This window comes from Syngnathoides biaculeatus, chromosome 15 (genome assembly GCF_019802595.1).
Source record: "Syngnathoides biaculeatus isolate LvHL_M chromosome 15, ASM1980259v1, whole genome shotgun sequence".
NCBI lineage: Eukaryota > Metazoa > Chordata > Actinopteri > Syngnathiformes > Syngnathidae > Syngnathoides > Syngnathoides biaculeatus.
In genome coordinates this window covers 24,344,550-24,372,175 of record NC_084654.1, presented here as the reverse complement: position 1 = coordinate 24,372,175, position 27,626 = coordinate 24,344,550, and the positions used below count along the sequence as shown (strand labels likewise).

General features: G+C 43.8%; 1 protein-coding gene and 2 non-coding genes across 3 annotated transcripts in view; 1 reads left to right on the top strand and 2 right to left on the bottom strand.

Moving 5' to 3' along the window:
* The window catches only part of LOC133513574 (otoferlin-like), a 36,377-nt gene that overhangs the window by 6,998 nt on the left and 1,753 nt on the right, over positions 1-27,626 (top strand). Inside the window, exons 2-43 of the mRNA XM_061844474.1 lie at positions 598-729; positions 3,008-3,062; positions 4,177-4,243; positions 5,134-5,251; positions 5,325-5,379; positions 5,802-5,933; positions 6,635-6,697; positions 6,804-6,888; positions 7,558-7,717; positions 7,808-7,994; positions 8,927-9,113; positions 9,780-10,003; positions 10,124-10,232; positions 11,299-11,473; positions 11,548-11,668; positions 11,741-11,841; positions 11,926-12,016; positions 12,422-12,538; positions 12,609-12,761; positions 13,447-13,654; positions 13,763-13,887; positions 14,032-14,166; positions 16,049-16,210; positions 16,982-17,101; positions 18,258-18,419; positions 19,288-19,450; positions 19,700-19,773; positions 20,854-20,880; positions 20,955-21,086; positions 21,155-21,227; positions 21,604-21,725; positions 21,798-21,935; positions 23,161-23,286; positions 23,428-23,555; positions 23,640-23,810; positions 24,997-25,157; positions 25,246-25,388; positions 25,475-25,563; positions 25,638-25,736; positions 25,811-26,052; positions 26,179-26,357; positions 26,768-26,868. Of these exons, the coding sequence (XP_061700458.1) occupies positions 4,198-4,243; positions 5,134-5,251; positions 5,325-5,379; positions 5,802-5,933; positions 6,635-6,697; positions 6,804-6,888; positions 7,558-7,717; positions 7,808-7,994; positions 8,927-9,113; positions 9,780-10,003; positions 10,124-10,232; positions 11,299-11,473; positions 11,548-11,668; positions 11,741-11,841; positions 11,926-12,016; positions 12,422-12,538; positions 12,609-12,761; positions 13,447-13,654; positions 13,763-13,887; positions 14,032-14,166; positions 16,049-16,210; positions 16,982-17,101; positions 18,258-18,419; positions 19,288-19,450; positions 19,700-19,773; positions 20,854-20,880; positions 20,955-21,086; positions 21,155-21,227; positions 21,604-21,725; positions 21,798-21,935; positions 23,161-23,286; positions 23,428-23,555; positions 23,640-23,810; positions 24,997-25,157; positions 25,246-25,388; positions 25,475-25,563; positions 25,638-25,736; positions 25,811-26,052; positions 26,179-26,357; positions 26,768-26,868 (5,204 nt within the window). The 5' untranslated portion in view covers positions 598-729; positions 3,008-3,062; positions 4,177-4,197. The remainder of the gene's footprint in view (positions 1-597; positions 730-3,007; positions 3,063-4,176; positions 4,244-5,133; positions 5,252-5,324; positions 5,380-5,801; positions 5,934-6,634; positions 6,698-6,803; positions 6,889-7,557; positions 7,718-7,807; positions 7,995-8,926; positions 9,114-9,779; positions 10,004-10,123; positions 10,233-11,298; positions 11,474-11,547; positions 11,669-11,740; positions 11,842-11,925; positions 12,017-12,421; positions 12,539-12,608; positions 12,762-13,446; positions 13,655-13,762; positions 13,888-14,031; positions 14,167-16,048; positions 16,211-16,981; positions 17,102-18,257; positions 18,420-19,287; positions 19,451-19,699; positions 19,774-20,853; positions 20,881-20,954; positions 21,087-21,154; positions 21,228-21,603; positions 21,726-21,797; positions 21,936-23,160; positions 23,287-23,427; positions 23,556-23,639; positions 23,811-24,996; positions 25,158-25,245; positions 25,389-25,474; positions 25,564-25,637; positions 25,737-25,810; positions 26,053-26,178; positions 26,358-26,767; positions 26,869-27,626) is intronic.
* Positions 27,031-27,112, bottom strand: trnas-gcu (transfer RNA serine (anticodon GCU)). The gene has a single exon. It is a non-coding gene; the product is annotated as a tRNA-Ser (tRNA).
* Positions 27,393-27,474, bottom strand: trnas-gcu (transfer RNA serine (anticodon GCU)). The gene has a single exon. It is a non-coding gene; the product is annotated as a tRNA-Ser (tRNA).

Below are 27,626 nucleotides of genomic sequence, written 5' to 3'. Positions count from 1 at the left end.
TTTTATACCCGTGATTCTTGGAGGGTGTATTTAATTAGAATCTCGTGAGATCCAGTCTGAGGACTGTTTTTCAAGTAAAGTAAAGTTAATTACGGTGAATACTCGGTTCTCAAACGTCTCAGTTCTCAAACAAATTGTTTTTTTTTTTTTTGCTTCTATTTTTGAACGAAAATCGGCACTCGAAGGCCTGCAACAAGACCCGGAAATATCGTAACCAGCTGATCCACGACGCACATTGTTATTGTGTATAACGCAGCCTCTGTACGCAGACGCGGGAAATACCGATTCGGTTTTCGAACAGATCGGTTCTCGAACCGCCTTCTGGAACGGATTGTGGTCGAGAACCGAGGTCGTACTGTATATTGGAATATTTCACTTAAAGTAAAAGATTAGTCTCCGCCCACCCATTTTCCAAACCACTTCTCAGAATCGACTTTATCCTGTTCAGGGTCATGGTCAGCCGGACTTTCGCCCCAGGTGACTTTGGGGCAAGAGTACACCCTGGCATGGTCGCAGGCCACAAGAAAACAAGCGACTTTTGAAATTCACACCGATTTAGGTTCTCACGAAGAGGCAATGTTTTTTTTTTCTACACAGATTCCGCAAAATCCCTCACGGGTCGAATTCACGCCGGGATCCCGGACGGCGGTTTTGTCGCGCGTCATGAAGACACCCGACACCGCCGAGGTCGTGTGGCGTGCACGGAATCGGCCGAGCCGCGGACCTAAGGTAAGGTTGGTATCGAGTCAGGGAGGCCGCGATCCAACCAGGAAGGGTGATGTTAGAAAAAGAAAACAGAAAAAACTTTAAAAAGTGGTGGAAAGTAACAAAATACTTCATTACTATACTCAGTTTTAATTGTTGCATTTGGTCTAAACTTTAGTAAGTTATCCAAGTTTTTTAATTGTTATTTGACAAAATATTCAAGTTTTTTTCAGTGTACCGGTATTTAATTTTAGGCGGCACGATGGAGCAACCGGTTGCGGCGTTGGCCTCACAGTTCTGAGGATCCAGGTTCAAATCCATGGTGTCCTCGTCTTGTTAAAAGCCTCCAAGTTAAATGTAACACTTTCCCTCCTTACAATTCAGGAAAAAGTCATATTGCTAAACTACAACGATTACAGCGATGCCTCGGTTCTCGACCACAATCCGTTCCAGAAAACGGTTCGAAAAGTGAATCGTTCGAAAACCAAATCAATGTTTCCCATTACAATGAATGGAAAAAGAAATAATGCGTTCCAAGCCTAAAAAATTTGGCTTTTTAAAGCATTTGTTTTTTAGCTTTTCCTGATAATAAACTGCATTGTAGAAATAGATGTATGGTATAAATACTTTATATAATAGGGTTAGGTTAGGCGTGGGAATTCACATCAAAGCGCGTCGCAGGTGACCTGGTCTGGCCGCGCACTACATTTTATTTCCAGGTTTTGTCAGGGGCGTTTGAGTACTGGTTTCCGTTCAAAAACAGAAGCAAAAAAAAATTGCGAAATTTTCGTTTGAAAACCGATTTGTTAAAAAACGGGGACGTTCGAGAACCGAGGCTTTACTGAATTTGTCATCCGATGTAAACCGGCCAACGGCGCCGGTTCCCGAGTGAAGCCGGAGAACCTTTTGCTGACTGCTGCCTTCACCGTTCGGCGCCGTTGAATCCAGTAATTAAAACACAATCACTCAACGGCTCAACTGGAAGCAACACAAACGAGCAATAACGGCCATAAAATATCATCTTGACATATTCAGAAGCTGTTCATAAAGACCAGGGGGAGGCAATCCATATTCCCGATGTGCTAATAATGATAATCATGATTGCGTTTTTTGGGGTGTCAAGCAAGACTCAGTGTGCAGCGTGTGAATAATTAAGTGACGTTGGATTTGACACCAGCAACTTAAGACGTCCTCGTGGATGCGTAATTGATGAGGCGGCGGCCTTAAAGTTGCGCTCGCTTCTGTAACGTCACCGCCATTTTTTTTTATATGCATATTTTCCACGCATAATTGCGCAATGTTGTGTTTTCTTCCTTGCAAAATGTTGTCGCCCCCCCCCCCGTTTGAAAACATGTTAGACTCTTCCAAATAGTCTTTAATTTACGCCTGTGATGTTGTGAAAATATTTCATTACAAAATACACAATCTATTTTCTATGTACATTATTTTGTTTGAAGTGTATTTCACAGTGATGAGTGTATTTTCAATGTAGTGTATTTTTTTTAAATATAAAAATGGTGTACCTATTTTGTATGTATTTTCATTCAAACTAAAAAGTAATATTTATTTTATTGCATTTTTATGGGATGTTTTTTTTTCCGTTATATTGTACTGTTATTGTACCATTTCATTAATTTAATTAATTTCACATTTCATATTTACTATTTTTAATCATAGGATATGTACATGTATTTTATGCATATATGCATATTTTGAATGTGTTTCATAGTAAATTACATTTAAAAAAAAAAAAAACAAAACTGTTGTTATTTCTTTGCAAACGGAAAACATTTTTGGTTGTATATTATTTTTTCCAAAGCATTTATTTCCTGTATGTGGCAGTACAGTATTATTGTTTGTCATATTAATCTGGTCATTTTTTTCTCGCCGTTGTATTTTTGGTGTAAACATTCGCATTGAACTTTAGTACGTGATGTGTAATAATTTAAAATCTGTGTTACTATGTATGCAAGTATGATGATCTCAAATAATATTTGAGCGCATTCAGGATCTGAAAGTTTTTTTGTTTTTATTTTGTTTAGTTATTTATTTTTTTTTCCATCAAGTTGTCGATTGGTCGCTCGGCGGCTCCAAGTTCTACTTACCGGTGTCGAGTTCGGCGCTCATGCACTATTCATCTCGCGGGCGCGTATCACTTCGCTCCGAGCCCGCTTGTCGAGCTCATTCCGATTCTGGGTGGCGTCGTGTCCAAAAAAAAAAAAAAAAAAAAAGTCCGAAATGTTCATATAGACTTATTGTTTTTTTTTTTTTATGTTTTTTTTGTTTTTTTTTTTTATTTCAGAGGAGAGTCTTGGATTTGAGTCACCTTGGAGACAAAAGCATTACTACATTAACCGGTATGTACAGTATCATCGATTCATATGACTTGCAACTCGTAATATTTTCAGAAATATGTTTTATATCATAAATTGCTTAAATTGGAGCTGTATGGAGAGTTAAACAATCGTCAAAGTGTCGAGTTTGTGTCTTTTTTTTTTTTCCCACCTTGCTTTTGAAATGTATCCTGTGTAACGATCACATAAAGTCATTTGAATAATTCATAAGTTCTTCTCATGACTGATGCAGGACGGGCCGACCCGACTGTGGCATTTTTTTCTACAATGGGTTTCCAAGCTCAGGCACCGGGGACCAAAACAGGTCACGGGGCAATTTTTTGCTGGGTCCCTCATTTTATTTATCGGCACAGGAATTTGTGTCACAAGGAGTTTGATCACTTTTCCTTTATTATTTTTTTAAATTTTTGCATTACATAATGACGGAGAGAAAATAATCACCCAATGCATTTTGTCATGGGGGGGGGGGGGGGGGTGTGATGAGACCGATTTTTGACCAAATAGTCGTCTCACGTGACAATGTCCTCGCTATTACTAATTTGTTTCATGGGGGGAATTATGGAAGTAAATATGTGCCACCAGGTTTTGAATTAACAATGCCACTGAAAATTAACTGAATTTAAAAAGTTAACAAGCAGCCAATCGCAGTTACGCTTTCTTAGTACGTGACGTCACGTGACTCAGAAAGCGTGACTTGATTGGCTGGGTGTTGGGTTCTGACCTGAAGTAACCCTGCCTTCTTAACGCTGAATTTAGACGGTGAATTGCACACAGCGAATTGTCGCCAGTTGAATCTCAGGAGATTGAAATTATTGTGTTTGAATTTTAAAGGTTGAATTTTTTTTTTTTTTTTATATGGCGAATTTGTTAACATTGAAAAGTTAAACTGAAATACAGCTATGGAAAATGTGATCACTTAATAATTTTTACGACTTAAAATGTTCAGTGGCATTTTTAATTTAAATCCCGGTGGCACATATTTGCTTCCATACGTGGGGGGGACAAGCGCATAGCTGGGGGGGGGGGGATTGGAACCTCTAATAACTAATCTATAACCGGCACTGCATGGATCCCACTTTGAGAATGACTTTCTGATCAAAATTTCTGTCCTAAGCAGATCAAGCGCAGCGTTCGAGTCATGAAGCGCGGCAAGCAGCGTGGAAATAAGATGGACAAGAACGGAGGTAAGTCCGGCTCACCGAGACGGACGGACCAGGGGGGAACCAAAACCACAGTAGACCTGGTTTGCTTGCGTGCTGACTTATTTGCAAATTCACTAGATGACAGTTTGCCTGTGCTTATAACCAAGTTGCACAATATTTAATCTTCCAGTTATATTTGTTTATTAGGCACAGCAGAAATAGGCATGGTTTAATTTTTGTTGTTGTTTTTTTTAACCATTTAAATACAGCATTTTTGTTTTTTTAAAGAAAAACACACACATACTGACAAATTTTGTGATTTCTCTTTAAAAGCAAGTCTTTGATATCAGAGAATATAAAAAAAACCCATGATGGTCTATTTTTGAAGACAACATATATGTACATCTCAATTTTTAAAAACTTAGGTCTCCAAATTTTGTCATTTTTTTTAACAGCATATGCAAAATGTAATGATTGTGTATACAAATTTAGCAAATGTTTCAAAGCGAAAAATGTGATTTTTTTTTTTTTTTTTTTTTTTTAGCACATATTTCCCAGTTTAATAATTTTTTCAGCATATTCAAATTTGTTATTATTCTTTATCGCCAAATTTTGTGCTTTAAAAAATACATGCAGAGTATTTCCATTATCACAGTAGCAATCTCATAGTATTGCCTGCCTTTCCATTCTTCATGTCTTTTATTTTATATGTGTATCTAAATAAATATGCTTATTATATGTATAAATATTTGTAATGGTTCATATTCTCAAACCATTTCGAAGCTTGCTTAAGCAATTACACATTTGTAATTTGTAATATGAACTCAAATGTGACTGTCGACATAAAAGGAGGATTAAGAACTGAAAAGTTTTCCCACGCCAAGTAGATTTTGACCCGACTCCAAATTGACGTCGGCGTTGTCATTGTTTAGATGAGCCGGCCGTCCTGGACCTGGACCGGCAGGCCGGGTTCACGGGGGGATGCTTGGACCCGGACGCCATCTCCCTGGCCTCGGTCACCGCCGTCACCACCAACGTCTCCAACAAGAGGTCCAACTGGACGTGACGACACGCCGAAAAACCCCATTGTGGTGTTCCGTTGACCCGAATCGTTGATCCACAGGTCCAAACCTGACATCAAGATGGAGCCCAGTTCCGGCCGGCCGGTGGACTACCAAGTAAGATCAAGGATAACTCACATCTGTGCTTCCACCTTTTAATGAAATCTCTTTTGTCTGTTTTTGCAAAAATATTATTTCAGATTTTTTTTTTTTTTTTTAATCCTCACTCTGCTATTGCTTGCCACAGGTGTCAAACTCGAGGCATGGGGGCCAGATCCGGCCCGCCACGTGATTCTATGTGGCCCGCGAAGGCGGATTTTTGTTCAAATCTGTACAAAATGTCAAATTGTCATGTCATAAATGATAATGTTGAAATATTACAAGCATTTACAAGTTACCAAACATCAACAATAGTTTATAAACCATGACTGTTGATTTCTGATTCCAAAAGTAGTTCATAAATTTGAAATTCTTTTTTTTTTTTTTAACATACATTGCGATATTTTATTTTGTATTGACTTAACTGCGTACCGGCACAGGTGAGCGTGACCGTGATCGAGGCCCGGCAGCTGGTGGGTCTCAACATGGACCCCATGGTGTGCGTGGAGATCGGCGAAGACAAGAAGTACACGTCCATGAAGGAGTCCACCAACTGTCCGTACTACAACGAGGTCGGTCGGCGCTTTCGTTACATACATAAAAAAAATCAAACACATTTTTCATTTTTTTTTCAGCTCCTTCAAATGATCATTCAAAACAATTACATAGACAATATACATCTTTTTAATCATTTTGAAGAATTAACATTTCGTGCATATACTACACATTTTGTGCAATTACCGAATAATAAATACAAATAAATAAAAAAACAAAAACAACTAAATGAACCCTTGACTGTAAATTAAAAACTGGAACATTAAAAAAATGTATAGATGTTTGTATTTTTTTAAATAGATAAATGCAACTAAAATATGGAATTCTATTTACCTGTTCACAATTTTGAGCACAATAAATACATAGATTTTCATGAATACGTATCATAAAATGTAAATATAGAAAATAGAAACCAAGTCTCAGTACCTTGCAATCATTCTACAACAAATATACGGTAAAAATACAAAAATGAATGCATATACAGTATATTTATAAAGAAAGAGATGTACTTTTAATACAGTACATGGGATACTTTGTTAATACAGCACAGATCTGAACATAAAAATGACTTCCAATCACTTCACAATGACTACATAAATATATCAATAAATAGGCTAGTGACATCAACATAAATAAATGGGATCATAATCAACTATTATGACCTACGACTCAAGTCAGCGAACTTTCATATGTTAAGATTTCAACTTTGATTTTTCAGTATTTTGTCTTTGACTTCCACGTCCCTCCGGATGTGATGTTTGACAAGATCCTCAAGTTGTCTGTAAGCGCCGCTTCGTCGTCACAGTTACGCTTCTTTTCGTTCAGACAAAAAAAAAAAAAAATATATATATATATATTTAATATATAAATTTTGCCATCTCCAACAGGTCCTTCACTCCAAAAACCTCCTGCGAAGCGGAACGGTGGTGGGGACTTTTAAAATGGACGTCGGCACCATTTACTCACAACCGGGTAAGCCGCGTATGCATATTTCTATTATTATTGTTATGAAACAGTTCTTTTACACGTATGCAGTTTTATTATTCAGCACTTCCCAAGGAAGTCATTTTCACATTTTTGAAACGTCTTCTCCCCCCTACGAGTTTGCATTTTTCACGGGAAAAAAATGAAAAGAGACATTTCCCCAAATTGAACTCATTCTGTTGTTATTCAAAATTTTCCAACTTAATAATGTGCAGCTCATTTATTCCTCATCTGAGCGAAATTCCCAAATTTTTCAGCACTTCCTATTTTCCCTGCCCAACTTCCCGAATGAATGTTCAAATATTTCCGTCCTCGTTCTGCATCTCTCCAGCGCTTCCATTTTCAAATATTTCTGCAGATTGCTTGAAAGCGATCATTCGCATTCCTTAAATTACCGCACCCCAAATTCTCAAATGAGCAGCCGATTTTTCACATTCAGAAAGTCACTTTTTATATATATATATTTATATTCATATATTCCATATTTTCCATGACATAATTCCCAAATTATTGCACAAATGTTATGTTTTTTTTTTTTTTTTTTAATGTCACAACTTTTTTCTTCCGATTAGACAAGGTTATGGACTCCAGTTTCATCATCCCCACCCCGACCCCCCCCCCCTTTCTTCTTCTTCTTCTTCTTCTCTCCTCTTTTAGACCATCAGTTCAACCACAAGTGGGCGCTGCTGTCCGACCCAGACGACATCACGGCCGGCTGCAAAGGTTACATCAAGTGCGACGTGGCCGTGGTCGCCAAGGGGGACGCCATCAAGACCCCGCACAAGGCCGGCGAGTCGGACGAGGACGACGTCGAGGGGTGACCTCCTCAAATCGAACGCGTGCGGGATGTCCGCGCCGCATTCGGCCCGACCGTTTTGCACGGCTTTTATTTTTCGTCTCCGCCCAGCAACTTGCTGATCCCGGACGGGGTCCCGGCGGAGCGCCAGTGGGCCCGCTACTTCCTGAAGGTGTACAAGGCCGAGGGTCTTCCCAGGATGAACACGAGCATCATGGCCAACGTCAAGAAGGCCTTCATCGGGGAGAATAAAGACCTGGTGGACCCCTACGTGCAAGTGCACTTTGCCGGCCAGAAGGTTTGCCGTTTGCTCCTCCGGCGTACGGCGACCGTGTACTGAAGAAAAAAAAAAAAAAAAAAAAAAAAAAAGTCCGTAGTTTACCGAGAACGCCAAACACGAGAAGTTTTTTTCATTTAACTTTCGAGGGACAAAACAACGTCTATTTTGGGAGGCAGACTTCTAATTTTTTGAGAAAAAAGGTTCCATTTTTGACCGTTTAAAAAAAATTTACTTTTTGGAGGGGAGGAGAAAGTTGGAAGTTTGACAAGAAAACGTTTTTGAGGAAAAAAAAAAAAAGTCGTACTTTTCAAATTGAAATACGCAAATATCGTAAAAAAATCCATCCATTTTTTTTTTTGCCGCTTATCCTCACAAGGGAGCGCTGAAGTCAATCCCAGCTGTCAACGGGCAGGAGGAAGGCCACACCCAGAATTGGTTGCCAGCCCATCGCAGGGCTTATCGAGACAATCACACCTACAGGCACTTTAGCGTGTCCAATTAATGTAAAAAAAAAAAAAGAATAAATCATTTATTCATTAATTTTTATTACAAGTTATTAATTATTATAATTAAAATCAATTTTGGGAATGTGGGAGGAAACCGGAGTGTCTGGAGAAAATCCACGCAGGCATGGGGAGAAGACGCAAACTCCACACAGGTGGATCCGGGATCGAACCCGGGACCTCAAAACTGTGAGGGCTACGCTTTCCAGCTGCCCCACCGTGCCGCCACTAATATAAAACATAAACTATAACCCCCCCCCCCAAAAAAAAAATAAAAATAATAATAATATCCACAACTCTTTGTACTTTCAATTTGAAACCTTCATTTTTGCTTGAGCCGCGTTTCCCGTTCTGAGGTCCGCAAAATGCGTTCCGATTTCGCTCGTTTTGCGGCCTGGCGAAGAAAGCCAAAGAAAAAGTGAAAACAGCGCCTTGGTGCGTTTCCAGGGCAAGACGTCGGTTCAGAAGAGCTGCTACGAGCCCATCTGGAACGAGCAGATCGTCTTCACCGAGATGTTCCCGCCGCTCTGCAGACGCATGAAGATCCAAATCCGAGACTCGGACAAAGTCAACGACGTCGCCATGGGGACGCACTTCCTGGATTTGAGGAAGATCTCCAACGACGGCGACAAAGGTGACCGCAACATCGCAGCCGGTAGACAAAATCTCCAAATCGCGTGTTTTGAAGGACCCTGGAAATGATCATTAACATCACAAAATGGCCGCTCGAAACTCAAACGAGAACCTACCGATGCTAACGCTCGTGCTAAACGCTAACGCAGGCTTTTCGTTCCTAATTTGAACGCAAAGTACTCGTTTGAAACACCAACCGCGTCTTGAAATCCTACTTTGAAAGCATCATTTTGGTTTGTAACCTTGATATGAAACCTTTGTTTGGAGCTTTCATTTGAAAATGGAACCTTTGCTTTAACTTCACCGGAAACTAACACAGGCGGGATAAGCTAACTTTGTACTTGACACCCAAGTTTGAAACTCAAACCGTAATCCTGTCTTGTAACACTCCCTAAAAACCTTTTCTTGAAAGCCTAACGTGTAACGCTAACCCTACTTTGAAACCGTAAGATCCTAATTTGAAAGTCTTAACCCAGACTTGATAGCCTAACTAGCATAGCTTATTCTCGCTAGGATCGCATAAAACCCAATTTGAAACCGTAACGCGGACTTAAAAACCAAACCACCATTCAAAACCATAACCCTAACCTGAAATGCTAATCTTAAACCGTCAGCCCCCCCAGGCCCATGTGGGGTTTTTTTTTTTTCAAATTTTTGTATTTTTCAGGGTTCCTCCCGACGCTGGGCCCCGCCTGGGTCAACATGTACGGTTCGACGCGCGCCTACGCGCTGATGGACGAGTACCAGGAGCTGAACGAGGGTCTGGGCGAGGGCGTGTCCTTCAGGGCCCGCCTGCTCATCAGTCTGAGCGTGGAGATCCTGGACCCGTCCTCGCCCGACACCTCCAGCTCCACCGAGGTCCAGCTGGAGGGCATCCCCAACATCTCCGAGGTCCGGCCTGAGCGCTCATCCAAGGAAACACAGCCAGACCTTGACTTGTTCCAGTTTGTCCTTTTCTGGGGTTTTGGGTTTTATGTTGTGTCCCACAAGATGCGCTTGTTTGTCTTCCAGAACATCACCGGGAAGGTGGAAGAATTCTTCCTGTTCGGCGCCTTCCTGGAGGCCACCATGATCGACAGGAAGATCGGCGACAAGCCCATCAACTTCGAGGTCACCATCGGTACTGGATCGTCTTATTTCCTGCATTTGTATTGATTGCATTTCTCTGACAGTCCATTTATAGTTTGGACCATTTTAGTGACATTTGTCAAGGAAATACCATTTGGTACAGGCATACAAACGCCGCAGCTGTGTAAAAGCCGCAAGTGCCCACGTTGAAACAGGAGATATTTACAAACGAAGACGCTACACTGAGAATTTAACGCTAACGCTGGCGCCGCGCTAATGCTAGAACCCCGCTAACAGGCCCGGTTAAAAATTAAACATACCGGTAAAAATCACTGAGACACGGCAGGAACATGTTTGCGCAGCGCGAACAGGCAGGGCCGGACCGGTAAAAGTCACTTCCTCGGCACATATATTCCACCGGTCTCACTCTTTACAAATTAGCCGCATCCCCGCATAAACCGCAGGGTTGAAAGCGTCGCGGCTTGGAGACCGCAAATGATGGTACTTTTCAATGCAATTAAATTTTATTTTCAACGTATACTTAAACCTGTTTCCTTATCATTTATATTACTTTAGTTCCAAATGAAAGCTTTTTTTTTTTTTTTGGAGGCGGCTGAATATTCATATTTGATTTTTTTTTTTTTTTTTTTTTTTTTTCAAGGTCACTTCACTTTTTTTACTAGAGAAGAAATGTGTATTCATAATATGCCAAATTAACTCAACTTACTTAAAAAAAAAACAACTGTATGTTAAACAAAGTGCTATACATATTTTAAAAAATAATTATTTAATCAATTATTGAATTACATTACATTGCATTGCATTGCATTAATTAATTATATACATAATTACATACTAGGTTTAACTAAAAAGTTTACCTCTGTATAACCATAAAAAAATCAAAACCACTTTTAACGTCACGCAAACCTTTGTGAAGTTAATCCAATTCTTATGCTTACTGCTACTATAAATATTTCAAATTTAATTAACTTTGTGTCAATTCTTACATCTGTTTAATGAAATGGAATTATTACTATTAGCAGTCGGAGTATGAATATGATGTTGCGAAAACCATCAGCTCAGGACACGTTCCCGAACGCCGCGCTCACGCTCCTCAGGTTACTACGGCAACGAGCTGGACGGCGCCACGCAGCCCAAGTTTCTCGGGAAGAAGAAGAACGACGACGGCGAGGAGGAGACGGAACTCATCGGCGACTCCAGCGAGGAGGACACGGACGAGGACCCGCCGCCCGTGGCCACCACGCCGCCCATGAAACCCGTCGTCACCGACCGGTCGGCGGCGCCGAAACGCCTCGCTGGCGACTGCGCCGACCGCTTTGATCCGTGTTGTGTTTTTCCGCCGGCAGGAACTACTTCCACTTGCCGTACTTCGAGCGCAAGCCGTGCATCTACATCAAGAGTTGGTGGCAGGACCAGAGGCGGCGGCTGTACAACGCCAACATCATCGACAACATCGCCGACAAGCTGGCAAGCGGCGACCTCCACGTCTTCTCCCGAGAGAGGCTCCGCCCCGCTGAACTCGTTCTGGTTCCCCCGCAGGAGGAAGGTCTGAACGACGTGCACGAGATCATCAAGACGGAAAAAGCCTTTCCCGAGCGGCGGCTGCGCGGCGTCCTGGAGGAGCTCGGACACAGATGCAGGTCGGTACCTGCGACCCGGAAGTGACCCACAAGAAAAGAAAAGCAAAGCTGTGAGTTGACTCCGCCCCTCTCTCCTCCGTTCAGTCAGTTCCTGGTGCTGGCGAACACGGACCAGAACCTGTCGGGCAAAACCAAGCTGGACAGGGAGCGCCTGAAGCTCTGCATGTCCGAAGTGGTACTGGACTTTTATTTGATTACGTCCGATCAAACCAGATGACCTTTCAGAAAATTGGAATATGGATTTGAATTTATTCAACGAAAATAGGTGAAAAGTTTAGTTTTTATTTGCATTTACATTGATTTAATTGCAATGTGTTTTGAATTCTGAGTAAATTACTTACAAAAAAAAAACAATTTCTTGGAACTGGAAATGACAGAATTGAATTAATTGAAACTCACATTTCATTTTAATTGAAATTATTGAAATGATTTTATTGTAATTTGGAGCCACTTTAATGAAATTCAATTGCATTGAATTGAAAAGTAAACCAACTACATTTAAATTGAGCTGAATGTGATGTTATTGTCCTAAATATATTGTTATTAAATGAAATGAGCGTGGTTTTTTTTGCCACTGCAGGAAGCCGTCGGCCATCAGGCCAAAGCCATGAGGTCGCAGGTCAAGAAGAGTACGGTGCGAGAGAAGGTCAAGATGACGCACAACTTCCTCCAAAAGCTGCGATTCCTGGCCGACGAAGTAAGCGCGACTCGGACCCGTCTGCGCCGCCGCCGCCGCCTTTCGTCACGGCGTCACGTTGTCCCCGCAGCCTCAGCACAGCGTCCCGGACGTGTTCGTATGGATGATCGGCAACGGGAAGCGCATCGCCTACGCTCGCGTTCCCTCCAAAGACATTTTGTTCTCCGCCGTGGACGAGGAGCGAGGGAAGGACTGCGCAAAAGTCAAGACCATCTTCCTGCGGGTGCGCCGCAAACTTTCCTTTCATTTCCTTGATTGGGGAATGTGCCAGCAGCGGCGTATTCGTTTCGTCCATCCAACCACCTTTCCATTTTCTGAGCCGCTTATCCTCACGAAGGTCCCGGGGAGTGGTGGAGCCTATCCCAGCTGTCATCGGGCAGGAACTCCCTGAACCGGTCGCCGGCCAATCGCAGGGCACATAGAGACAATCGCACCTACGAGCAATTTACAACATTTTATTTGCCGCTTATCCTCACAAGGTGTTGCGGGGATTGCCGTAGCCTATCCCAGCTCACCTACGGGCAGTTTAGAGTGTCCAATTAATGTTGCATCTTTTTGGGATGCGGGAGCGCCCACCCGGAGAAAAGCCACACAGGCACGGCGGAGAACATGCAAACTCCGCACAGGCGGGTCCGGAATCGAACCCGGTACCTCAGAAGTGAGGCCAATGCTTTGCAACTGAACCACCGTGTCGCCTGATTTGAATTTGAATTCAATTAATTATATTACATTATCTGTAAACAGTGATGATGATGATTATTATTGTCAACATGCAGTTTTACATTTTATTTATCTATTTATTTACCTCATGAATGATCTGGGCTACCGAATTTAAAAAATAATAATAATCATTTTTTTTCTTTTTTTTTTCTCTCCATTCTTTCTTTCTTTTGTTTTCATCTTTAAAGATCCCCGGTAAGCGAGGTTTCGGCCCCGCGGGCTGGACGGTGCAGTCCAAAATCGAGATCTACCTGTGGTTGGGTCTGAAGCGCCAGCGCAAGGACTACCTGTCCGGACTTCCGAACGGATTTGAGGAGAACCGCCTCTCCAGGGGCGTCGGCGTGGCCGCCTCGCCCTTCTCGCCCTTCTCGCCGCCCATCAGCCTCACCTACACCAGTAAGACTCGCGCATTTGGGCTCCATTCCGGCGTCTTGGCGTTGCCGGGACCGGCCCGGATCGGTTCCGGCGTTTGTAAAATGTATTTGTGAAATATGCGCGCAACAGTGAAGCAGATCTTCCAGCTGAGGGTGCACATGTACCAAGCTCGCAGCCTCTTTGCCGCCGACAGCACCGGACTGTCGGACCCTTTCGCACGGGTTTTCTTCTCCACGCAAAGCCAAGTCACGGAGGTGAGCGGCCAAATGCGTTGCAAAATGGCCGACCGCGCGTCCGCGCCACGATTGGACGGCGCGCAAGATCCCGCGAAATTGGATTCAAACGAATCTTCGAATCAGTTTGAGCGTCGGTGATTCTTGAGTAACACGAACTCGTAGGTGCTGCCCGAGACGTTGTGCCCGACGTGGGATCAGCTGCTGCTCTTCGAGAACGTGGAGTTGTTCGGCGAGGCCGGCGAGCTGCGGGACGAACCCCCCATCATCGTCATCGAGCTCTACGATCAAGACACGGTGGTGAGATGTCGCCCTTTTGACACCCCCGTCGTTTTTGGAAAGTTTTGTCGTGAAGCTAGATTTTTAGCGGGGTTTTTTTTCAAATAGATATTTGTTATTATTGAGAATTGTATGTAAATATTTTTAAAGTATTTTTTTACAAGTGGAAAGTTTTTATTTGAAGCTAGATTTTTATCGTTTTTGATATTTGTTATTGTATTGTATTGTACTTTTTTGTAATATTTTACAACTGTATATATTTTTTTCAAAAATAACAAATGAATGACAAAACTATAGCGCGAACCAAATCCCCCAAAATTTAATTGAAAGATATTATTTTTACATTATTATAATATATATATATATATAAAGGTGTACCTAATGACATGTCCCGTTCTGCTTTCTAAAACGCGGATGATATCACGATGTTCCATTATTTAAATTAAATTTTTGCATCTGCATCGGTATCGAAAGGCATTTTTGATTTCGCTGACTGTTGCATTTTTTGGTTTTGTTTTTGGATTTGCTTTCCGCGCTTGTTGGGGACGACCTTTTGGGATAAGTAGAGCGTGCGACGTCTGGATGTCGTGACACTGAAGCCGGCGTGACAAAGCGAAGGCATGCAAGAGGAATAAGACGCGCACCGAGCGGCAAAAGTTCCCTCGGCCCACTTGTGCCTGTTGCATTCCTTTTCGGGGAATTTTTTTTTGTGTTGTTGTTGTTGTTGTTGTTATTTCATTTCATTTCATTTCATTTTTTTCCTGTATGTAGACGCAAGAGAACCCTTCTAACCACTGACTGCAAGAAAGAGTCCATTTCGCACATTTAGGCGGAAGTTCGCGTTGCCTTCAATTTGACCGTTTTGCAGTTTACTGGTTATTTTTTCCAAGATGTTTTTTTTCATTTTTAATTTTAATTTTTTATTTGTATTGCATTGTTAGTATCAGCCGGCCTGCAAACATGCGCATCTCGGGCCATGTTTCCTCCGAAAAGGTGGGTTCAGTACCTTATTTATCCATCCATCCATTTTCTTAGCCGCTTATCCTCACGAGGGTCGCAGGGAGTGCTGGGGCCTATCCCGGCTGTCAACGGGGAGGAGGCGGGCCACGCCCCGAACTGGTGGTCAGCCAATCGCAGGGCACATAGAGACAAGCAGCCGCACGCACGATCACCCCTACGGGCATCCATCCATGCATTTCGCTTATCCTCACAAGGGGCGCGGGCAGCGTTGCAGCCGATCTGAGCTCTCAACGGGCAGGAGGCGGGGTACACCCTGAACTGGTTGCCAGCCAATCGCAGGGCACATAGAGACAATCACACCTCGGGGAAATTTAGAGTGTCCAATTAATGTTTTTGGGACGTGGGAGGAAACCGGAATGCCCACCTGGAGAAAATGCCACGCAGACGGGGCCGGGATCGAATCCGGCCGCCCGTGATGACATTTCAGTCTTTACTTTCATCCAAATCAGATCTTGTAAGAGTTTTCCTGTCACTGCGAGTCGTCAAAATCCATTTTCTACACCACGTGCGACGACAAAAATTTGCAATTCTCCGTCCGTCACGTTTGCACAAAATTGCTCGGCTGGTTGAAAATAAAAAATGGGCGGCTCCAAATGAGCGCGTCGTGTATTTTCGGGCTTCGCTTGTCAAGACTTTTTTGGGGTGTGACCACATTTGAAAGCGACTTTTGAAATGATGTTAGTCGTGCGTGTCAGACATTCGGGCCTTCAAGTAGGCCGGCAACGGAAAAAAAATCTCGGCGGTTTTGGGGGGGGTCCCAGGAAATGCGCAAAACGACCCCTTCTTGCATCTTTTGGGGCATTTTTATTATTATTATTATTTTTTTTATTTTTTTTTTTTACGACGCGGCAACTGTGACGATTGAAGTCTTGCACCGACCCAGGGCAAAGCGGACTTCATGGGCAGAACCTTCGCCAAGCCTCTGGTGAAGATGTCCGAGGAGCACTACGGACCTCCGCGCTTCCCCCCGCAGCTGGAGTACTACCAGATCTACCGGGGGAACGGCATGGCCGGAGAGATGCTGGCCGCCTTCGAGCTGCTGCAGGTCGGACCCCAACTCGTGACAACAACAAAAAAAAGCCCAACTTCATAAATCAGATTAAATGCCATGCATAGCGCTGTAAATTGAACATAAAAACTTTCAAAATAATAACGAGGGCACATTGAGATGTTTTAAAAGTGGAAAGGGAAACATTTTGGGGGGGGTTCCTTTTAAGAATACATATCTTTTATACATGAAATATAATAACAGTCGCTCACATTTAAAAAATGTCCAGGTGTGGTGGGTCATGCCCGCAGATACACAGTTGCAGTTGTGTGTTCTGTTTGTAATCACGAGTGTACCCCTTTAAGAGCGGAGGGGGGCGGTGTCAAGTAAAATAGGCTGAGGGGCAGCTCGTGTGCTTCCGTGTTCATTTTTTTTTTTTTTAAAGACGTCAGGCTGTGTTTCACTGCGCCGGATCGGTTTTCACGTGCGCTGAGAGCGCGCGTCAAGTGCGCAATTGCACAGTGGCGCAGCTTCGAGGGAACATTGGTCAAAAGTACACAAAATAAGCGACGTCTTTCAATATCTATGTATTTCTACTCGTAACAAATTTTACGCGCGTGATTTTTCGTGCGCGACTATGCAGATGGCGCGTACGCCCCCGTCACAGTGACCGTAATAATATTACATTGCCAGTGAAAATATGGCATTTCCATTGCAGCATGTCTGAAACGTTACAAAGTGTAAACATGCGCACGCATTTGGCCTTGAACGTTTTCCCACCGTGTGGATTCATTTTTGCTTTCCAAATCATTTTTTTCCTGTTATCAGATTGGCCCCAACGGCGAAGCCGAGCTCCCCCCCATCGACGGCCCTGCGGACGTGGAGCGCGGCCCGCTGCTTCCGGTTCCCGTGGGAATCAGACCCGTTCTCAGCAAGTACAGAATTGAGGTCGTCATTTTCAATTCATTAATTTACATTTTTATGGGACCAATCCTCCGTGAGGAAAAGTTTGTCTCCTCACATATTTCCGATACTTGAACTGACAAAAAAAATATTTTGTGAAATAGCGTGAAAAAAGTTTTCCTTGTGAGAAAAATTCTAAAGTCTTAAATACCAGAAATGACAACTCGTAATATTCTTGCTGGGGTTTTTTTTTCCCCCTGCAAAACTATGATTATATTCCTTTTTTTTTTTTTAATTTTCCTTCATAGTGTTGGAGAGCCATGTCGCTGTTTTGTCATTTTTAATCATCATAAAATGTAAAAAAAAAAAGAAAAAAATGATGGCAAGTCTGAAATACCAGAAATGACAACTCGTAATATTCTTGCTGGGTTTTTTTTATTCCCCCCTGCAAAACTACGATTTTATTCAAGTTGCCTTTTCTGGTCATTTTATGATTTTTTTTTTTTTTATTTTTAATTTTCCTTCATAGTGTTGGAGAGCCATGTCGCTGTTTTGTCATTTTTAGTCATCATAAAATGTAAAAAAATAAATAAAATTATGGCAAGTCTGAAATACCAAAAATGACAACTCGTAATATTCTTGCTGGGTTTTTTTTATTCCCCCCTGCAAAACTATGATTTTATTCTAGTTTCCTTTTTTTCTGGTCATTTTATCATTTTTTTTAATTTTCCTTCATAGTCTTGGAGAGCCATTTCGCTGTTTTGTCATTTTAATCATCATAAAATGTAAAAAAAAAAAAAAAAAGAAAAGAAAAAAGTTTAGACGAGAAACTTATTTTTGTGCGTCTTCTAAAAGCTTCCACATTATGAAAAAAAGGACGGAATTATAAGAATAACCTTGTAATATTTAAAAATTGAAGAAAGAAATTGCAATTTGTATGAGAATCAATTTAAAAGTAACATTGACGTGTCCACGTTTTGATGCAAATGCCGAAAACTCACGTAAAAGTTCGACACAAGCAGCTTGTGACTTGCGAAACTTAAAAGTTGGCGGACCGGGTCAAAGTACCGCTGTGGAAGCAACTAGAAATACTTTTGACTATTTCTTATAATTGTTTTTTTTTTTTTTAATACGCTCGTCAGCGTCGGGTTGAAGTGATTATCGCGTGGTTTGTGACTGGTATCCCCCGTGGAACCTCCAGGTCTTATTTTGGGGCTTGAGGGACCTGAAGAGGGTCAACCTGGCTCAGGTGGACCGCCCCCGCGTGGACGTGGAATGCGCCGGAAAGGGCGTCCAGTCGGCCCTCATCGCCAACTACAAGAAGAACCCCAACTTCGGGACCCTCGTCAAGAGCTTCGAAGTCGTACGTTTGCGCGTTGGGATGTACCAAGTTGGGCGTTGTACAGTGGAGGAAAAGTCTCCGCATTAAATTGTCTTCATTTTACAGAATAACGTCGAAAATGTAAGAGAATCGTCAAATCTGGGTTGAAAATAATTTGTTAAAACGTCTGCGAGAATAGTGATATATAAATATTATTAAAACCACGTTTAAATGACAAAGTCGTACATTTTCCAGTCGCACTCAAATATTGTGCTGAGATGATTTTGTCAAAACAAATTGGAAATACGGCCGTGGGTTCGATCCCCGCTCGGTGACGGTGTCCGTATCTGGCCTGCGACCGACCGGCGACCAGTTCACGGCGTAGTCCGCCTTTCGCCAGAAGCTAGCCGGCAGAGGCTCCGGCTTTTCCGCGACCCTTGTGAGGATAAGCGGCTCGGATAATGGCATGACAAATTGGAAATACTGCAAAAATGCAATTAAAAATTGGGACTATTACGTTGAAATCTCAAGAGAATAAAGTCATAAATCTGCATTAAAAAGTTGAAATGTTCTGAAAACATGACAACAATAGACAATCGATTCGTGTTAAAAAGTTCATATTTTGCAACACTAAGGTTTGAATATTAAGAGAGTTAAGTTTTAAATCACCGTGGAACATAATGAAGCGTTACAAGAATGAAGTCATAAATTACAAAAGTCAGAATTTTCGATGGATAACGTTGAAATATTTCTAGCTCATGTGACAAATGTCGATTGTAAAAATGTTGCTGCACGTGCAAAATTGTGACTCCAAATATTTTGTTTTGGAAGAGCGTCAGCACATCCTGTCCGTTAGCGCGCGCGATGTCGACGCCATTCGCCGTCGTAATCCCCGTTTTGCGTCCGCCAGGATTTGCCGGAAAACGAGCTGCTCCACCCGCCCCTCAACATCCGCGTGGTGGACTGCCGGGCGTTCGGCCGCTACACCCTGGTGGGCTCAAACGCCGTCACCGGCCTGAGGAAGTTCATCTACAGGCCGCCCCGCAAGGAGGCCGGCGGCTGCTCCGACGCAGGTACCGACGGACCCGCGGGCCCGAGATCGGTCCTCGTCCCGCTAGCGTCGTTTTCCGACGGCCGCTTGTTGCCGGGCGGAATCCGTCGGAGTCTCCCCCTCGGCCAATGAAATAATTGCGCCTCGTGTCTGTTTGTGCTGTTTGCAGGAACAGGAACAAGTCAGGCACTTCATGGTTTTTTTTTTTGTTGTTGTTTTTTTTCACAAATATTGCTCTGTATTTCATATAAAAAATACAAATGTCTTACAGAGGAAATCATCGTCGTCCAAATGGAAGCCGAGGCCAATTTTAAGAAGGTGGACACTGTAGTCAAATTAGACTCGGTAAGTTTGCTTTCTTTCTTTTTTTTTTATTTTTAAATAAAAATTGAAAATAAATAAATAAAAATTAAAAATATAAAAAAATAAGTGGAAAAAAAATAATAATAAAATTTCTTTAGTTATTCTTAAAAAAAGAAAGTCACGGCTCAACAGTAGTTTACATCGAATAAAGTTGAAATATCGCAAGATTAGTCATCAAATCAACTTTAAAATGAATGCTTGAAAGGTGAAAGAAAAAAATGGAATCATAACAACAATAGTCATAAAGTGTTAAAATAAATACGCGCATTTTTATTCCCCTGAGAATGATGTCGCACGACCCTAGTAAGGATAAGCAGAGCGGAAAATCAATGAATCGTGTCATAAATCTACATTGAATGGAATTTTTTGAAAAGTTGAGTTGAAAAGTTATGAAAATGAAAGTCATACACCTGCAATAAAAAGTTGCAATTTTCCGAGACAGATTTGAATTCGTCAGTGGTGAAAGGTCAAAAGACAAAAGATGAATTATGAAATTCATCAAGCAATGTGGGAAAAGTCATACATTTTTTTTTTCAAAATAACCTTGAAATGTCAACAAAGTGGCAGCACGGTGGGTCAGCTGGAAAGCGTTGGCCTCACAGTTCTGAGGTCCCGGGTTCGATCCCGGACCCGCCTGTGTGGAGTTTGCATGTTCTCCCCCTTATGCCTGCGTGGGTTTCCTCCGGGTGGGCACTCCGGTTCCCACCCACATCCCAAAAACACGCAACATTAATTGGACCCTCTAAACTGCCCCAAGGTGTGATTGTGAGTGCGATTGGTTGTTTGTCTCTACGTGCCCTGCGATTGGCTGGCGACCAGTTCAGGGTGTACCCGACCCGCCTCCTGCCCGTTGACTGCTGGGATAGGCTCCGGCACTCCCCGTGACCCTTGTGAGGATAAGCGGCGAAGAAAACGGATGGCTGGATAAAAAGTTTGAATTTTTCCAGAAATTATAATATAATGTGGAAATATGACGAGATTAAAGTCACAGAGCAATTGATGTTCGACTCATATAAAGGCGCTATCATATATAATGTAATAATGTCTCATCTTTTCATGTAGTCCTCTGACGCCCTGGTGAAGATTGACGTAAGTGCTGCCATCACATCACGTGGAAAATATGTATCGCACGTGAACGTCAATTGCGTTTCCGCCACCAAAAGATTGACGACAAGGAGGCCAAAGGGAGGAAGAAAAAGAGGAAGAAAGCCGACGAGTCGGACGACGACGGGCCGGATGAGAGCATGCTGGACTGGTGGTCCAAATATTTTGCCTCCATCGAGACCCTGGCGGAGGTCGGTACCATTTCGCGTCTCGTTTTTCTGTACCGTTTGGACTTTCACGCGGGTCTCGGCATCCCCAGGCGCTGAAGGGCCAGGAGGGGGCGCTGTCCGATGCCGAGGACAAAGAAGACGCCGAACTGGCGGATGGTGGAGGTGAGAAGCGGCAAAAGTCGCGGGAAATTCGCTGGTAACAAAGTCAGAATATTCGAGGAAGTAGCCCAAAAAATTGCTGTGAATTTAGGGTGAAAATGCTGTCGTTTTACAATAATAAGTTGAAATTTTGCAATATCGTGGAAATAAAAGTAGTGTTTTTTTTCAAGGATAAAGTGGTCGGATTAAATGTCAAATTTGAAAAAGGAACCAGAACTTTGACTTTGGCCGCCGTTTGGGTCAGCGGCGTATCGGCGGTCCTCTCGGGTGCCGTCCGTGCACTTTTCGAGGTCGGCAACTTTCACGCTCGGAGATTCGCGTCTCTGCCTTTTCTTTCCGAATTCCCTCGTTCTGCTCGCCACCTTGGCGGCGAACTCAGACATCAAACCCGATGACTCGGCGGTAAAAGGCGGCAGGAGGGCCAAAGGCAAGAAGGACAAGAAGAAGCCGACCGTCGACCCGGCGGCGGAGAAGAGAAAAGCCAAACTGGACGAGCTCAAAGTAGGCGCCGCCGACGCGTCGCGCCCCTTTTGTCCGTTTCTTTGTTGCAACCTCTTTGAACCGTCGCAAAAGGTGTACCCCAAAGAGCTGGAGAGCGACTTTGACAACTTCGAGGACTGGCTGCACACTTTCAACCTCTTCCGGGGGAAAGGCGGCGACGACGACGACCAGAACGCCTCGGACGAAGACAGGATTGTGGGAAAATTCAAAGTAAGCCCGCTTCCAAAAACATTTGATCAATAAAAACCTTGTGGAATTTGAGCAAACACATTGACTAATATTACGAGGCTCATATTGTAGTTAATATGATGGCAATAAAGCCGTCAAATGAATGTGAAAAAGTCCAAATATGCTGTAAGATATGATGATACCATTAAAGGGCCACTGACAGGAAAAGCACGATTTTTAGTATGTTTTTAATTTTGAAAAAAAAAAAAAAAAAAAAAAAAGCAGCAGGAATCATCCGTTTTTTTTCGCAAGACAACATAATTTTGACATGTATGGCTTTTTGAAACTCCCGCCACGAAAATCCTCTCGAGGGATTTGTTTTGGAAAAGAAGCAGGAAGTGATGTTATTAGCAGACGCCCACTCAGGCGGCCTCGTGTGTTTATACCGGTTTTAGCTGCGGGAAGGTAGCTCGTTGTTCCTTCGTGTTAGCCAAAACGCCGGCTCGTTGCATTGCTGGATGTTGCTCGAACACTCGGGAGGATGGATTCACCCGGTTCGTCGTGAAAAAATGGATTGCACGGGTGCGAAGGATGAGAGCTTTCTGGGTTCCAAATGACAGGCAGGTGTGTATAGAGGTATTAAAAAAAATAATAGTTGGGGTGCGGGGCGTAATCAGAACTCTCAGAACGTAGCAAAAGATCCGCGTACGTAAGTCAGGGGTGCTAAATGTGTCGATGTGCACGGCGTTGTCGTCGCTCGCGGCTGAGTACGCTACATACTGTCGGGGAGTCGGTTGCTAGTTAGAAGTGATCCGCATATCATCTAAATATAGCGCGACGTATTGCCCCGGTCACTTCACTCGATTGAGAGATGTTCTCTTGTTCGAAAAGAGCTTCCGTGGCAGAAGGGCCGTCGGAATAATCCGAAGATCTCAGTTGTTCCTGTCCCCCTACTGCGTGTTTTCAACGGCGAACGTCCCGGTGTGACGTCTGCTGATGACGTTGCGGGCAATATGGCCGCCACTGGGACGTCGAGTGAGACTTCCGCAACTTTGCGCACGGACGTTACTTATTTTTTCGTATAGGCATTGAAGTGATTAATGTTATATGGATTTTTCGTGACAATATCTGTTTTAGAACGTTTACAGGCACGACAGTGGCCCTTTAATGCATTGCAGTGAAAATAACGAAGTTGCCAGCCGGCGTCGACGTGGCCTCAGAAGCGTTGCGATCGTTTGTGAGTGCGAACATTTCCTTTGAACGGAAGGGCTCGCTGTGCATGTACAAAGTGTCGGACGAGCTGCCCGGAGACTTCGAGCCCAACATGGGGATGTTCCAGAATATTCCGCACAACGAGCCCATCAACGTCCTGGTGCGGGTTTACGTCATCAGGGTGAGTCGCTGTCTGAGGTCCGGGGGTTCCTCTTCGCTTTTGTAACCCCGACGTCAGACCCTTACGAGGGCGACGCTTTTGCGAACGGATGATCGGACGCGTAAGGGGGTCCGACCTAACCCAAAAACTCTCCGGCGGCAGGCGACCGATCTCCACCCGGCGGACATCAACGGCAAAGCGGATCCGTACATCGCCATCAAACTGGGAAAGAATGACGTGAAGGACAAGGAGAACTACATCTCCAAGCAGCTCAACCCTCTGTTTGGGAAGTAAGGACCAAAAACCTGGGGCGGGGGGGAGAGACACCGCGTCGGACTCTGGACTCTCGCCTCCCTCCTCCTCCCCCCTTGCAGATCCTTCGACTTGGAGGCCACCTTCCCCGTGGACTCCACCCTCACCGTGTCCATCTACGACTGGGACCTGGTGGGCACCGACGACCTGATCGGCGAGACCAAGCTGGACCTGGAGAACCGTTTCTACAGCAAGCACCGGGCCACCTGCGGCCTCGGCGCCGGCTACGCCACGTGAGCGCAAGCTTTCGCTTTCTCGTTTCTCGCCAAATCCCTTTGCCGACAAAGATGCAATGAAAATGAAATATGTCGTTTTCAGAAAGTCGCCAAATAGATGACAAATATGTTGATTTGAATGAAATTTGGTTTCTGTTCATTTGCATTACTGATATAAAAAATATTAATTTTGCACAATATATTTCATGCAAACAACATCCCAAAATACTGCATCGTTTTGATTTAGTTGTTTTTTTTTTTTTTCTTTGTAATTCAGAAAATTATTATTATTATTTTTTTTTGCCAGGAAATTCTCTGACCTTCGACATAAACAAGTATAAAATCAAACATACGTCGAGATAAAAAAAATTGGCCAAAAAGATTAGAAAGATTCTTATTCCATGAAATTCTCTGCAAACATTCTCTTGACAATAATTGGCTGAAAATTCTTTTTTTTTTTTTTTTAAACTAATGTTTGACATTTTTGGTTTGAAATTTTAAAATAAAGTGAAATAATAATAATAATAATAATAATAATAATAATGATGAAAGAGGTGAAGGAATCAAAAAAGATGTTAAAAGTCAAGAAAATGAATTAAAAAAAAAAATTATTTTTTTACTTTTTGAAGCAAATATTGTTATTTGAGGACAATTTCATTTTACGACTTATTTCCTCACATTTATTTTTTTTTTAAATGTTTTTTTTTTTTTACTTTTTGAAGCAAATATTGTTATTTGAGCACAATTACATTTTACGACTTATTTCCTCACATTGATTTAAAAAAAAAAAATCTTTTTTTTTCTAACTTTTTGAAGCAAATATTGTTATTTGACAACAATTACATTTTACGACTTATTTCCCCACATTTATTTATTTTTTTAATCTTTTTTTTTTTACTCTTTGAAGCAAATATTGTTATTTGAGCACAATTTCATTTTACGACTCATTTCCTCACATTTATTTTAAAAAAAACTTTTTTTTTTACTATTTGTAGCAAATATTGTTATTTGAGCACAATTAGATGATACAACTAATTTCCTCAAGTGTATTTTTTTTTATCTTTTTTTTTTTTTTTTTTTTTTTTACTTTTTGAAGCAAATATTGTTATTTGAGCGCAATTACTTTTTACGACTTATTTCCTCAAATATTTTCCGTGCGATGCTTCCCGTTTATTGTCCGACGCTCTTCGTTTGTGCTCCGTAGCCACGGTTACAACGTCTGGAGGGACCCCATGAAGCCCACCCAGATCCTGGCCAAGCTGTGCAAGGACGGCAAACTGGACGGGCCTCACTACGGGCCGGGCGGCCGGGTCAAAGTGGAGAACCGCGTCTTCCTGGCGCCCACCGAGATCGAGGACGAAAACGGTAACGTTTTTTTTTTTTTTTTTTTTTTTTTTCCACGATCCCGCTCTCGATTGCGCGGGAAACGCTGAAGAGGAAAAACTGCGCTCAGGTCTGAAGAAGCAGACCAACGAGCACCTGGCGCTGAGCGTCCTCAACCACTGGGAGGAAATCCCGCGGGTCGGCTGCAAGCTGGTGCCGGAGCACGTGGAGACCAGGCCGCTCCTGCACCCGGACAAACCGGGAATCGAACAAGTACGCCGACGCCCGTCTGGCGCCTCGGGATAGTTTTTGCAGGGTTTTACCGAGCGGTTCCCTCTGCGGTCCGTTTGCGTCCGCAGGGAAGAATCGAGATGTGGGTGGACATGTTCCCCAAGGACATGACGGCGCCCGGTCCCGCCCTGGACATCGCACCCAGGAAACCAAAGAAGTACGAAATAACGTCGACCTCATCTCGCCCGTCGGTCCATTTTGAGACCGACGCCGTTTTCCTTCCCTTTTGAGGTTTGAGCTGCGGGTCATCATTTGGAACACGGACGAAGTGGTCCTGGAGGACGACGACATCTTCACCGGGGAGAAATCCAGCGACATATTCGTCAGAGGGTGAAACGACTGGCGTCGCGTCGGCCCCAAACGGACGGCCGTGGTTTGACTTGTCTTGCCGTCCCCCGGACCAGCTGGCTGAAGGGGCAGCAGGAGGACAAGCAGGACACGGACGTCCACTACCACTCCATCACCGGCGAGGGCAACTTCAACTGGCGCTTCGTCTACCCCTTCGACTACCTGATGGCCGAGGAGAAGATCGTCATCTCCAAGAAAGAGTCCATGTTCGCCTGGGACGAGACCCAGTACAAGATCCCGGCCCGCCTCAACCTGCAAGTGTGGGACGCCGACCACTTCTCGGCCGACGATTTCCTAGGTCAGCTGCTCCGTGGTTGATCCGTCGCCTTGTCTGCGATCGCCGACGTCAGTCGTTAAAAAGATGCAAAGGAGTGCGCAGTGAAGGGAGGGAGAGAGGTTTTTTTTCTCCCCCCGGCGTCAACAGGTGCCATCGAGCTGGACCTGAACCGCTTCCCGCGCGGCGCCAAGACGGCCAAGCAGTGCACCATCGACATGGTGAGCAACGCGGCCGACGTGCCCACCGTGTCCATCTTCAAGCAGAAGAGGATCAAAGGCTGGTGGCCTTTCGTGGCCCGGAACGACGACGACGAATTTGAACTCACGGTGGGTTCGCGGCTTCACGTTACTTCATCGGATGTGGTGTGACCTCATTGACGAAGAGATCCAATTGAGTCCCTTGAGTCTGAAGTTAGTGAATCGAAGCATGACGGCCGTTGAGATTGCGGATTCAATTGAGTCAGTGAATCGAATGATTTGATTCTGCCGTTTCCCATGGGAGTCTTTTCATCCGATTCCGCTGAATCATCGATTCCTTCCTGTTGCCAGGCGAATCATCCGAGTTTGCGAGTTTTCTACTCAAATTTGTTGACTCGCGCCAGTGAGTTCTCCGCGTTTTCGTTTCGGAACAGGATTCAAATTCTCGGTGTCGCCCGTTTTGGTGTGGTTTTTTTTTTTTTTTTTTCCTCACGTTTTCGTCTGTGCATCCCACTCTTGCCTTGCAATTTTGCAAACAGGGAAAAGTGGAGGCGGAGCTCCACCTGCTGACCGGCGAAGAGGCGGAGAAATCCCCGGCCGGCGAAGGACGCAACGAGCCGGAACCGCTGGAGAAACCCAAGTACGGCGGAACCTCTCTTTTCTCTCACCAAACAACTTCCCATCATCTTTTCTCACTACAAATAGACAACAACAGCCGCACTCTTACATAAAAACTACGACGACAATAATGAAACCAATTCTTATGCGACGCCGTCGTCTACGCGAATATAACACGAAACAACGACGAGGGAGGGATTCGAACCCACGCGTGCAGAGCACAACGGATTAGCAGTCCATCGCCTTAACCTCTCGGCCACCTCGTCTTGACGTCATGTCCCGGAACTCGTACATGCCTGCAATCATCTGAAACCGGGCCACATAATATCTTGCGGCAGGCCAGATCTGGTCCCCGAGCCTCGAGTATGACACCTGTCCAATAAAACACCAAATGGGCGACCGTCACAATGAATAAACATGAAATGATTCTCTCGATCTTCACCGCAAGAAAGTTTATCGATTTGGACGTTTTCTCGTTGAACGCACAAAGCAGGGGCAGGTTTTCAAAGTAGAGTTTGGGTCGCAGTTTCCAATAAATTGGTCCAACGACGAGGATGGGATTCGAACCCACGCGTGCAGAGCACAACGGATTAGCAGTCCATCGCCTTAACCTCTCGGCCACCTCGTCTTGATGTCATGATCTGGAACTCGTACATGCCTGCAATATCTCAATGTTATCTGAATCCGGGCCACATAAAATGTTGTGCCGGGCCGGATTTGCCCCCGAGCCTCGAGTATGACACCCGTCCAACAAAACACTAAATGGGCGACCGTCACAAT